Below are 12,375 nucleotides of genomic sequence, written 5' to 3' on the forward strand. Positions count from 1 at the left end.
CAACACTCGCTCAGTTTGCCCTTGCCTGCATTTTAAAATACAAGCAAACGCTGTGGTACTCCATGATATCCCTCTTAAGAACAATGCTATAATTTAAAAGTCCCTGGTAGATTTTGCTGTCATACTGAATTTCTGTATAAACTGTTTAGCATACTTATCCAAGCATTTTGTGTGCAGTTTTTGTTTTGAAGTATTTATCCAGATGACGTGATGATGTTAAAGTGTGTGTGAGCTTGCATACCATTACTTTTCTGATCTAGAGAGGTACACTGGAAATTAAAGGAGTGGCTTGTAGAATGGAGAAGTTGCTCCCTGTGTTATTGGAAATGAGCCACCGTTTGAATTTGCAAGCTCATACTGCAGTATTCAGATTAGTTGTTGTCTTGTGATCAGTATCTACAATCTAATTGAAAGCTGAAATTTTTAAGAGCATTTGCTCTCAGATTTTCTCTGAACAGAACTCTTGTTTCAGATTTTAAGCATGATGAAAGGACGTCTTGCCGTACTATATAGTTGTTTTTCAATACTGTTGCCTGCTCACAGGAAATAACAAGGTATCTTGTTTGTAAACGATTGGGTATTGCAAAATAAATAGCTTCTCAGCAAACAAGTACAATTCCTGTAATGAGATTGATCTTCCACTTCATTTTACTGAGTATTGAAAGCTCATTTTATTAGGTGCTTATGTTGTCATTTGAAACCTTTTAAAATTGAATTAATACATCCATTAATTGTTCTGCAAATCATAGTTATAGTAGGTCTGTTCATGTGTTAGAAAACAATAAGCTGAAGGAATTTTCATCCTGTGTTCTGCAGAACCACTTACCTTAGAGGACTAGACCTTTTTTGACCCAGCTAGATGGTATTTTTTTCTTATATTGTTTATCTTATAGACACAAGCGCTTTTTTTTGAGTAACATATACTGAACTGTATTGTCTCTTTACAGCCCTAATAATATTCTCACAAATAGTGAGGATAGGATAAGATTTTGGATATACTGCTAGCTGTTTTCATGTCTGTACTGCAGATCATCAGGCTGCTTTTTTTTTATATTCAGAGTTTAGATGCCAGTCTGCTCTTTTTCTGTAATTCTTCATGCTGGTGTTTATTTTAAGGCTGAAAGGCTTTAGGTATTCTTGATGGTTTTTTTTAACACTATTATTTCCTTTGTATTTTCGTAGCAACTAAAAGCACTACTCTTTCCCAAATCCTCAATGTGTTGTTTGCCCCAATACTGGAATTAAGAAAGCAAAGCCTTAAATGTCCAGACATTTTGCTACCATTTTCTAAAGTTCTGGAAGTAAATTGAGGAGCTAACCAGTATGAATATAAACATGTGTCTTTCTTCTATTCCAGCTTCTAACACTTAAATGCTCTGGTGAATGGGTGGGAAAAAAATTGAGATTCTTTTCACTAAGCATTTAGAGGCTTGCTTTGGTCACTGGAGTTAAAAGGAAATTCTTACTTGTTTTCTGCTGAGCAGTATTTTTGTCAGCAACTGCCTTGTCAGTCCTGAATTTAATGAGTAAGGGAAATGTTATTTGGAGGTAATAAATAGAGGCCAAATTTTGAGATTGGGCAATTTTTATGTTATTTTCCAGTTAAAGAGTATTTACATTTTAAGCATGAGTGTAATGTTAATTGGATAGGAAGTTCAGAATTCTGTCCCTAGTGTCTGTTAAATTTTATAAGTTAGTGAAATACAAACAAATAATTTCCTGTGTTCTGCATCATCTGTCCACACAGTATCCAGCTAACCTGGGAATTATAAATTGTCTGCCAGAAATGCCTTCTAGACACTGGGTCTGTTTAGTAGAATCCAAAAAGTTGTTAAGATCTGGTATTTCAGAAAAGCAACTAAAATTTTAGTAGAGCGTTTGGAGAGCAGTCCAAACTTTAGTAGGAGAGACCATCCAGTAAAATACCACAATGAAGCAGGAAAAAAGGAATGCATCAGGCTACATGTGGAGATTTCCAATAGCATTTAGAATGTTATAGATAGTTTTTTAATAAATAGAGAAATTTAGAAATTGCATTCCTATAAATATTGATTTTTTTTTTTCCTGTAAAGCTGTGGGAAAGTCTGCTTAGCTGTCCTAACTGAAGTCTCTCAGCAGACTGGTGAAACCTAAAAAGTTAGTCTGTTTGCAGATTTTAGCTCACTTCTGTTTTTAGAGAGCTGTCATGAAAGACATTTTTGTTCATCTAAGCTGCAGAGTTTTACTGTAATGGCTGTGCTTTGTTTCCACTCCTTGCACAGTATTTCCAGCATGGCAGTACTGGTCAACTGTACCAAAGGTTGTTCCCAAGCAAAGGTTCCATAAGGTCTGATTTCAAGGCATCCTAAGATGATGGCAAACAAAATTGCTGCATTTGTACTCCCTTGTCTTCTGGCTTGTCTGGCTACAAACTCACTGGCTAGGGGGAAGTTCTGCCTCAAAGAGAGAAAAAAAAATGCTGTCTGAAAAAAATCAACAGTTGAATCAGTGCTGTCTTAAGGAAGATGGGAATAAGGAGGAGCTAAATAACTATAATTTAGTCTACATTAAGTTGGTATGGACCTATACCCATTGAATTAGTCTGTTAATTAAGTCAGTGGGGTTGCCAAGCTAAACACAGGTGCTGCTTGTGCTAGGCAATAACACTTAATTCTGGATTTGACTGGATTGAAGAAAACAGAAATCTGTGAGATTAGCTCCATGAATTCAGGTGGAGAGAGATAAGAGATTTGTTTTGATATCCTTTTGGACCCTGTTTCTGAGCTGCTACTACTTAGAGTCCAGCTCTGTAGAGAATTTGTTGGTTGCAGTTGATCACTGATAATCTTTGAGTACACGTTTGGTTACAGAAGTGGTTATGAAGAATTAGCCCAGAACTGGAGCACTGTGCAGCCTGAATGCAGAAGTACTGCCAGCAGATCTCTCCCCTAATGGCTCCTGTTGCATAAGCACGGGGAGAAGGTGCTCTCCTGCTTAGGGAAATTTAGCTTAATTATACTATCATATTTTATGTGATAAACTGTATTCTAGAGTTTGAGAAGTTAAATCTGCAAGTATGAAAATGTTGATGCTTTTAGTGATAATAAAACACTCATCGCATTCCATCTTTCATAACTTCATATTGTAATGACTTAAAATAACAAGCAGTGCTTAAGGTTTTCTGTCTGGTTTTGCAGATCACCAGGAGAACCACACTCTGAGAACATTGAAACTAGCCGAATGTAAGTAAATGACTGGATGAGTTTGGTTTATCTTGATAAAAATGTTCTGAACATGTATAACAGTCATTCTTGCATCTGCTTAATAAAAAGAAGACAAAAGCTGAGTAGAACTGTGAAATTACCTTAGCAAATTTCAAATTAATATTTTGCAATTTTAAGCCTCTGTAGAAACTGATTTTTTTTTTTTTTGTTTTGTTTGGAGGGTGCTTGAGTTGGAGCAAGTTCAGAGGTTTAATTTAACGTGAACCAGTAGATGGTAGCATAATACAGTGTCAAAAATCTTACAGCCTATATTCAGACTTCACAGAAGGGATGTAATTGCTACCTGCCATTCACTAACATCTTGCATGGCTTTGAAAACACTTCAGTATTAAGGCACAATACCTGCTGGTATCTCTTGTGGTAGATGGATTGTTGAACTAAGAAAAAGAAATTGTGACTTAGTTTGGTGAATTTATATGCCAGTTACTTCTAGAAACAGAAAATTAGCTCTCTTTCACTAAACCACAGAACGTCTTGCTAACAGATCTGAACCTTTTTGTCTGTCTTCATTAGGTTAGAAGCCAGGATGAACTAAAACCAAGATTGTTGTAGATTGAAACGTTCATTTAAATTCAAAATTCAAAGGAGTTGCTGGAATTTAGAGGACTATTTAAAAACAAAAAAGTTTTTTGAGACTTTATTTTTCTGTGAGTTAGCAAACAAAATTCTTTTCTAGCTTTTCAAACTGTCCTGTCATAGAACTCAAACAGGGAAACCACAAACTGCTCTTCTGGATAACAGCACAAGTTCCAAAATAATAGAGGGAATGTAGCCCAGTAGTTGGGTGCTGTCTGAGTCTTCAAAGGATCTGGGTTCATTTCTCTTCTGCCAAGAACTTCTTCTCTGACCTTAAACTGTCTCCTTCACGCCTTCCCCCCAAGCGGTCTAGTGTTGTATATGCCGTGAGCTGGATGCCATTTTCAGGATGTTTTGCAGCCTAGTGGCATAGTGTGAATTGCTCGAGGACTTCTCAGCTGTAGCTGCCCAGCTTAAGGAGGAGTAAAACTGCAGTGAGCCCCCCCTGTATGTTGGACTGCATACCTAAAAAATGAGGAGGAGGAAACAGTGAAGGCTTTTCTGAGCAATTCACTGCAGTGAAGCCTTTTCTTGCACTAGGAGAAGCAATTCTCCTGGTATGACAGATTTTTTTTTCCCTCACTCATACCATCTGCTACAGAAGTGCTGTCCAGCTGCTTTCTTAGGAATGCAGTGAAGGTTGCAGGGAGCCTGACCTGAGAGGTGACTGCCTGTTGGTGTGTGGACTCTGTGTGTTGCTGTGTTAGAGATCACAGGGTAAAAGCCCTGCCATAATCTCTTATTCCTGCTCCAGTAGTGGCCCATGCTGCATTGTGGTTTATTGTTCCTGTAGCAAGTTATGTCCTTTAGTTTCCCTGTCTTAGGCAAACAGAGGAAATAAGGCTGCAGGCTGGCTGTAGTCCACTCTGGATGTTACCAGTTGGATTAATGGTTTTTGTGCATTTTAAGCAAAGATGTATCAGCAGCACACACCTTTGTTTCACTGGTGTGAAACAAAGACTTTAACAACCTAGCATAAATCAGAAGGAAAAGGCATTAAAGGTTTTTTTCCTTTTAGAAGTTTGACAGTTTTTGTGCGTGTGTGTGAATTATCTTCCTTAGAACCGAACATAAAAAAAAATTACAGTAGTAAGCTTTTCTGCGTTATACCTGAATAGTTTTTTTTTTGTGTACACCAGTGATCAGAGTCGCCCTGACTTCATGAATTTTAGCTGTCTAAAATAAATATGAGCCAGTCAAACTGTAGGAATTCACATATTTGATGAGTAGTTATACAGTATATTTGCAAAACTAAATGTTTTTTATCACAATGTGATATGGACTACACCTGTTACAGAGAATGTTTGTAATCCTTCTGCATAGCTGCTCTTGCCACATGAGGTGGAATGGCAGGTTGAGTGGTAGAGTTGTGACCTGCAAGCCTGCTGTGTTGCTAAAAATAGTTACTGTGTTATTTACATGCCTAAAATTCATTAGTAAATGCAGGGACTAAAGCAAGTGGATTTTTGTTTGCACAATGAATGGTTGGTTTTGCTCTGGCTGGCTGATGTAATTGCTTTATTTATTTCCATGTTTTGAATTGCAAAGTTTCGTACCAAGAGCATAGTCATGTATGTTTAACATGTTTGCATGAAAAGAAATTTAAAGAAAATATTCAGATTCTTACACAGCAAAATCTTCCATATGTAAGTCTTGCTTATCCCAGGCTTTTTGAATTCTGGGTCTCCATGTGATGAACATGAACATCTTGGTGCTGACTCAAATTTCCAAGTCTTTTATCTTAGAATTGTTAAGGTCAGCATTTTCTGGCTGCTCCTGTCACACATCTCCATTGACTTTCCCTTTCGATTCATATAACTTTCTTAAAACCTCTTTAGCACTACATCACATAATTTGATTGTTTAACAGTAACTTCTTCTATGTTCATGTGTTTTCACTCTCTATTTTTTTAACTTATTTTTATCAAGGCAAAGGTATGACTGTCTTCATACAGCTTTCTGTGCTTTCATCTTTCCGTCTCTCTGCTTTTGAGGATGGGATTCTTTGCAATTTTGAAACCCTTATCTGTTTTTTAATATGACTGTAGCAAGACAATTTTTCTGAGACAAGATTGCGAGACAAATGCTGACTGTGTTCTTTGCTTCCTTTCCCTGTCTTCCTGCATTGCTCCATATAGCCAGGACAGACCTTCTGTTCTCAGGGTTGCCCTTTCTGAGAAAATGCCACACTTTTGTCAGCACATGATATTCCCAGAAGCACACTGGATCTAGAATACACAGTGGGAAGGAAGGTCCCTTGGGTTAAACCAGTGTGGTCCAAGCAGAGCTCACAATCCACCCCTACTATTGGGATACACCGCAGTGGAAAGAATGGGGTTTGGAAAATGTGAGCTCCATACACAGGCACGTTTGCCAGACCCACATTTGCTGTGAGGCCAGAGGCTGAGGCAGGCAAAAGGTGTTACAGCACTGCTGGAACAAAGGGCTGGGCCCCAGCTGTGGGTGGACTCTTTGGCAGTTTGGTGTGCAGGGCTCTTCTAAAGGCTCTGTGTGGGCAGTGCTATTACTGGAAGCCTGTCTCTTCTAGCACTGCTCTTCTTACTCTAACTAAACAGAAGCAGGAAAATCAGCATGCAAGGTTTGAAGCTTAAACTTGCACAAAGCAATATTTAACTTCACAAAGATGACCATCTACAACACCTTCTTTAACAGTTTTTGGCATTCTGGTCGTCTTCTTTCCAAAGTGTAGTATAACTGCTGCAGATGTGTCTCTTTATTCCACAAACACATCTATTGAAAGTTATTTTGCTATTAGTACTAAAAAAACTGTTTCCTGGGTTTCTATGCATATTAATGCTTTTATTTTTTTCTATTAAGAAAATTGCTTATGAACATTTTGGCACTTCTAAGTTCCTAATAGCCATTGTAAAACAGGCTGTTGTAGATTTCCATTTAATGAAATTAGCTATCTTGGAGCAATCATAGAATCATCAAGACTGAAAAGGAACTTCAAGGTCACAGAGTCCAGCCCTTGGCCAGTGACCACCTTATCAACTAGACCATTGCATTACATTCCACATCCAGGCGTTTCTTGAACAATTCCAGGCAGGGATGGTGACTCCATTACCTCTGTGAACTGCCCATTCCAAAGCTTGACAGCCCTTTCAGTGAAGAATTTTTTTCTGATGTCCAACCTGAACTTCCCCTGGTACAGCTTGATGCCATTTTCCTCTTGTCCTGTCACTGGTTGCCTGGGAAAAAAGACCAGCCCTCACCTGGCTACAGTCTCCTTTCAGGTGGTTGTAGAGAGTGATTAGGTCACTTTTCACCCTCCTTTTGTCCAGGCTAAACACCCCTAGCTCCCTCTGCTGATCTTCCTAAGACTTGTGCTCCAAACTCTTCATTAGCTCCATTGCCCTATTCTGGACACACTCCAGCACCTCAATTACTTGCTTGCACTAAGTGGCCCAAAACTGGAGATGGGATTCAGGGTCCAAGGACAGGGAGATCACAGCCTCATCCTGCTGGCCACACTATTGCTGATACAGACCAGGTCACCATTGGCCTTCTGGCACTGCTGGCTCATGTTCAGCTGCTGTGACCAGCACCCCCAGGTCCTTTTCCACTGGGCAGCTTCCCAGCGTCTGCTCCAGCCTGTGGCACTGCACAGGGTTGTTGTAGCCCAAGTGCAGGACCTGACGCTTCACCCTGTTAAACTTCATGCTGTTGGCCCTATCACTCCATCCTATCCAGATCCCTTCCTGCCCTCCAGCACCCCTGTCCAATGAGAGATTTGTTTGTAAAAATAATATAATAGTTATTGTATCCTAAGCAAAAACCATTCAGAAGCATGTTATTTTGTGCTGCTATTTCCAGACAAGTATGAAACATTCATTTGTGTTTCTAAAATTTAGGTAAACTTACAAGCAAAAATGATGCAGTTATGCAGATATTTTAAACTTCAGGCACATTTTGAATGTAAATGTAAACTTGGACATAAGTGCTTTGTAGGTGAATTTTAAATTATTACATGCTTCAAATATTTCAAAAATTCCACTAATGTTTAAACTTCTAATTTTCTCTATGGCAAGAGATTCCATTACATGGTTTTTCTCCAGTATTTAGTGTAAGGTATTTGAGAAATGCAAATTACATTGTTTCATAGGAACTTTTGAACCAGTACACTCAATCCCTGTTTTTTACAAGTTTTAGACATTGAAAAATTACTACAGAAAATGCAGCCTGGTTCACTTTGTCTTGGTTATACATATTTCCCATGATACTCCACAATTTTGGCACCATTTAAATTACAAATGCCAAGTACTTACTCTCTGGCTTTTTATTAGCTAAAGAGCACATGGAAAGCCTAAAAGCAATTATTTTTCTGTAACTACTACAAACTAATGAATGCTAGTTTCATTTTAAACAGAAAAGTGTGCTTGTGAAATTGTTGGACTTTAAGGAAGGAAGTTGAGTGTCTATTTTAGGTGCCTCTCCTCCTCACTGAAGCATTGCCTGGGGAGGTTATACAAGGCCCACTGAGTGGGAAGTTTTCTTTCAGTCATAAGAATATGCCTGTGAAATGTTTACAACTTCAGCCACACCAGTGCGGTTTCATAGTTGGATGTGCAATAACACTGGGTATTTGGAAATGTTTATGCAGGTCAGTCACTACAGCCTGAGCTACAGTAGTGACTGTCTGTGCTCATGGGCAGCAGTGAGCCAGGCCTTGAGTTTTGTAAGGGACCAGCTGCTCTTGACCAGATCCCTTTATAGGAACTTGAAGAGAGCTGTGCTCTTCACGAGTGTAGCATGAGCTAAGAATAGAGAGTGGTTTTATGTTACTTTGCTTGATGAACCCGTTTTAATGCCTCAAGCCAAGAACTTTCGTTTTCAGCATACTAAATGAGCAGGAGAATGTAGAAAAAAATCAAGTTGTCACTTGTGGACAATACAGAGAGTATGCTACAAGTTCTTTTGCTGAATAATGTAGAAATAAGAAATGTGGGCTTTTGGCAATGGACAGTGATACTAATACCTGAAGTACACCAGTGGGAATGTGGTATGGAATGTCTGAAAATCGCGCACTGACTTACTCAGAACTGCATTTTCTGTAAGTCTTTTTGTTGATGAACCTCAGTAAGGGTAGCTCTTGTGGAAGGATTGGTAAATTCCCTTCTGCCTTCTGAGGTCTGTATCCTCACTGAAATTTATTTTATTTATTTACCTAAATTTGTCTGAGGTAATGTGAAAAGTCTGTGGAGTAGCTGCCAGGGAGAGGGGAAGGATCCAGCTGGATCCCTTTAAGTTTATGGGGACTTATGGAATTCTAACAAGAATACTCAGAGATGGCTGATGTCATCACAAGGCCTCTCTCAAGGATTTTTCAGTGATCTTGGGAATCTGAAGACTTCTCAGTCAGCTGGAGACTGGCTGATGTTGGCCCAATATTCAAGAAGGGCAGGAAGAATGACCCTCCAAACTACAGGACTGTCACTCTCACATCAGTGCCTGGTAAAATTATGGAGAAGATTATTCTGGGAGTTACTGAAAAACAGCTGAAGAACAAACACCACAGACATCAGTCATAGCCACCGCTGGTTCATATCAAACCTAATTTCTTTTTATGATAAGGCTTCCCATCTCGTTGAGCAAGGGAAGCCAGTTGATATAATCTTTTTGGATTTCCGTAAAGCTTTCAATACTGTCATTTTACAGTATCCTTCTGGATTCAATGTCCAGAACACAGCTGGATAAAAACATCATGTGAGGGGTGAGCAGCTGGCTCACAGGTCAGGCACACAGGGTTTCAGTAAATGGGGTGACATCAGACTGGTGACATGTCACTAGTGGAGTTCCACAGAGCTCCATCCTTGCCCCTCCTCAGCATCTTCATCAATGACTTGGAGGCGGGTCTCCAAGGTATACTGAGCAGGTTTGCCAGTGATACTAAATTGGGAGGTGCTGTTGACTCCCTGGAAGGCAGCCAGCTTGTGCAGAGAAACCTCATCAGATTAGAGGGTTGGGCAACCACCAACCACATGAAGTTCAGCAAATACAAGTGCTCCTGGGACCTGCATCACAGAAAGGCCCCTGGGGACCCTGGTCAGTTGTAAGTTGAACATGAGCCAGCAGTGCCCTGGCAGCCAGGATGGCCAGCCATGCCCTGAGGGGCATCAGGCACAGCATGGCCAGCTGGGCAAGGGAGGGGATTGTCCCACTCTGCTCTGCACTGGGACAGCCTCACCTTGAATATTGTGTGCAGTTTTGGATATTGCAATATGAGGAAGATACAAAGCTGTTGAAGAGCATCTTAAGGATGGCTACAAAGATGAAGCACCTTGAGGAGAAGCCATATGAGGAGTGGCTGAGTCCACTTGGGCCAGTCAGCCTGGAGAGGGGCACTGAGGGGAGACCTCATCATGGTCTACAGCTTCCTGGTGAGGGGAAGCAGGGAGCAGACACTGATCTCCGCTCTGTGATGACAGGATCTGAGGGAATGGCATGAAACTGTGTCAGGGAAGATTTAGGTTGGATATTAGGAAAAAGTTCTTCACTCAGAGAGGGTTGGGCACTGGAACAGGCTCCCCAAGGAAGTGGTCAAAGTGCCAGGCCTAAGATCAAGAATTGTTTGTTAGGCACATGGTGTGATTCTTGGTGATGTGCTGTGCAGGGCCAGAAATTGAACTTTGATGATCCTTGTGGGTCACTTCCAACTAAGGAAATTCTGTGAAATTCTAACACTGCTGTATTCTAGTACTGTTGTACACCATATTGTTCACTTCCATACTTGATTTAAAAAAGAAAAATTAAAAATACAACCTTCTGTCTCTAATAGACTTTCAGAGAACTTGAGTCAGTGAGTTGCCAGCCACAAGTTAAAATAAAAGTGTTTGTACAAACAGACTTACTGTAGGCATGACAAAGTTTGAGAAGTAATCGGTAGCTAAAATCTAAAAGCAGAAAAAATGTTGAGTCCTTCAGAAGTTAACTGTTAGAGACAAGTCTAAGCTTAGCTTTATTTACTGGCATTTCAGACATAACCTGGTTAAAGTGAAGTGTTGTTTAACGTGATAAAATGTGTTGTTAATGTATCAGTGTTTATACATTGATTTAACTTTATTCAAACTAGATATGTGAGCTGGAAAGGTGTGCATGTTGGTGGCCACATCTCAGGTGTAAAAATTCAGCTTTTCCATATATAAATACTTAACCTGCTTGCAAATTACAATATTTCACACTCTAAATCTGGAGGTCTGGAATGATTGAAGGTCAGGAATGATCAAAGCACGAAATTTTGCATTCAGAAATAGTTGTCTCTGAAATAATTTATCGTTCCAAGTTGTACTAAAACGCTGTTGCTTTGAGGGGATTTGGATGGTTTTTCTTAAAGCCTCTATACTAATGGCTGAAGTAGGAAAGACAAGATTAAAAAAACCTACTTATTTTTAGATGTACATGGAGAGAGGCAGATTTTCATAAGTCTAGATATAAAAATGTGAGACCAGAACACTTCCCTTAGATTAGGGTATAGCTATTCCCTGTTATACAGTAATGGTTTTAATGATATTGCTCATGCTGCTTTTTCTTTCCACATCCATGTCAAAGTGCCATGGAAACCTTTCACCTTAGTTGGTTTTCTGTTTGTTTTCTGTTCCCTGGAACAAAAACATTCCAGGCAATGAAAGCTCAGGTAGGCATCAAAGTAATTGCTTTCCTTGTAAGATGTATTTTCTTCTCTGGGATTATGACATCTTGAAGAGTGAAGAGAAAGAAGTAGAGGTTTTATTGCTGAGTAATCATTAGTCACTCTCAGAACATTTTCGCTTTTGAAGTAACTGCCTTGAAACTTCTATTTAACCAGCCATTATTAACAGCAAGGTGCAGCAAATGCTGAGGAGTGCCAGTGGGTCTAGCACTTCAGTTCTGAAGTACTTGTTCTATGCAGAATCTGTACATACATCGGCATCAGGAAAGGCAATTTTAAGTTAATATCACAATTTCTGCTCCTCTAATCTTAGTAGTACTGTATCACTGAAGTTCCATAAAAAGCCTGTATGTAAAACCTAGTCAGAATGTTTGAAATCTTTCATAGTTGGTAGTCTTCATTAATAACTTATTATTTTAAATGCAGTCAAAGTTTAGGGGTTTCTTTCTGAAATGGGGTCAAACATAGTGCTCTTGATGCTGCATGCAGCTGCTTCTGTCCTGGTTACCTGCAGCTTTCCAGTAATTTCTTTACTATTTGCATGTTTCTGTAGAAGTCTGTGGCCTTATTAATAAGGCAGTTACATTTCCTTTTGTGCATATATATAGTACTGAGCACTGGACTTGTACAGTAATACAGCTATGATTTTTCAGAATACATACTTGACACTATAATGGCATGACAAACAGAAGGATTTGGCAGATAGCACTTTTTTTGGGATTTTTTTTTTGTTTTATTTGGACAACCATATAATTTATTTAAGCTGAGGATAAATATATCCAGCCTTGAGGTTATCAGTAATTGTGTTTTTAGCATCAGTTTAATTAATCAATGAATATTTTTTGTTCAGATTTAAATAGACTAAATA

General features: G+C 39.3%; 1 protein-coding gene across 7 annotated transcripts in view; it reads left to right on the top strand.

Annotated features, from left to right (window-relative positions):
• UBE3A (ubiquitin protein ligase E3A) overlaps window positions 1-12,375 on the top strand; it is a 56,897-nt gene that overhangs the window by 18,230 nt on the left and 26,292 nt on the right. For 6 of the 7 annotated variants that reach the window (XR_012579113.1, XM_074535754.1, XM_074535752.1 and 3 more), the window contains one exon: window positions 3,177-3,221. Coding sequence is in view for 6 of the 7 variants with exons in the window: in XM_074535754.1 (XP_074391855.1) it covers window positions 3,177-3,221 (45 nt within the window). In the remaining variant the exon portion in view is untranslated. Of the gene's footprint in view, window positions 1-472; window positions 555-3,176; window positions 3,222-12,375 lie in introns of all 7 variants that reach the window. The other variant, XM_074535757.1, reaches the window with a different exon arrangement.

The sequence above is a fragment of the Zonotrichia albicollis genome, chromosome 2, assembly GCF_047830755.1.
Source record: "Zonotrichia albicollis isolate bZonAlb1 chromosome 2, bZonAlb1.hap1, whole genome shotgun sequence".
NCBI lineage: Eukaryota > Metazoa > Chordata > Aves > Passeriformes > Passerellidae > Zonotrichia > Zonotrichia albicollis.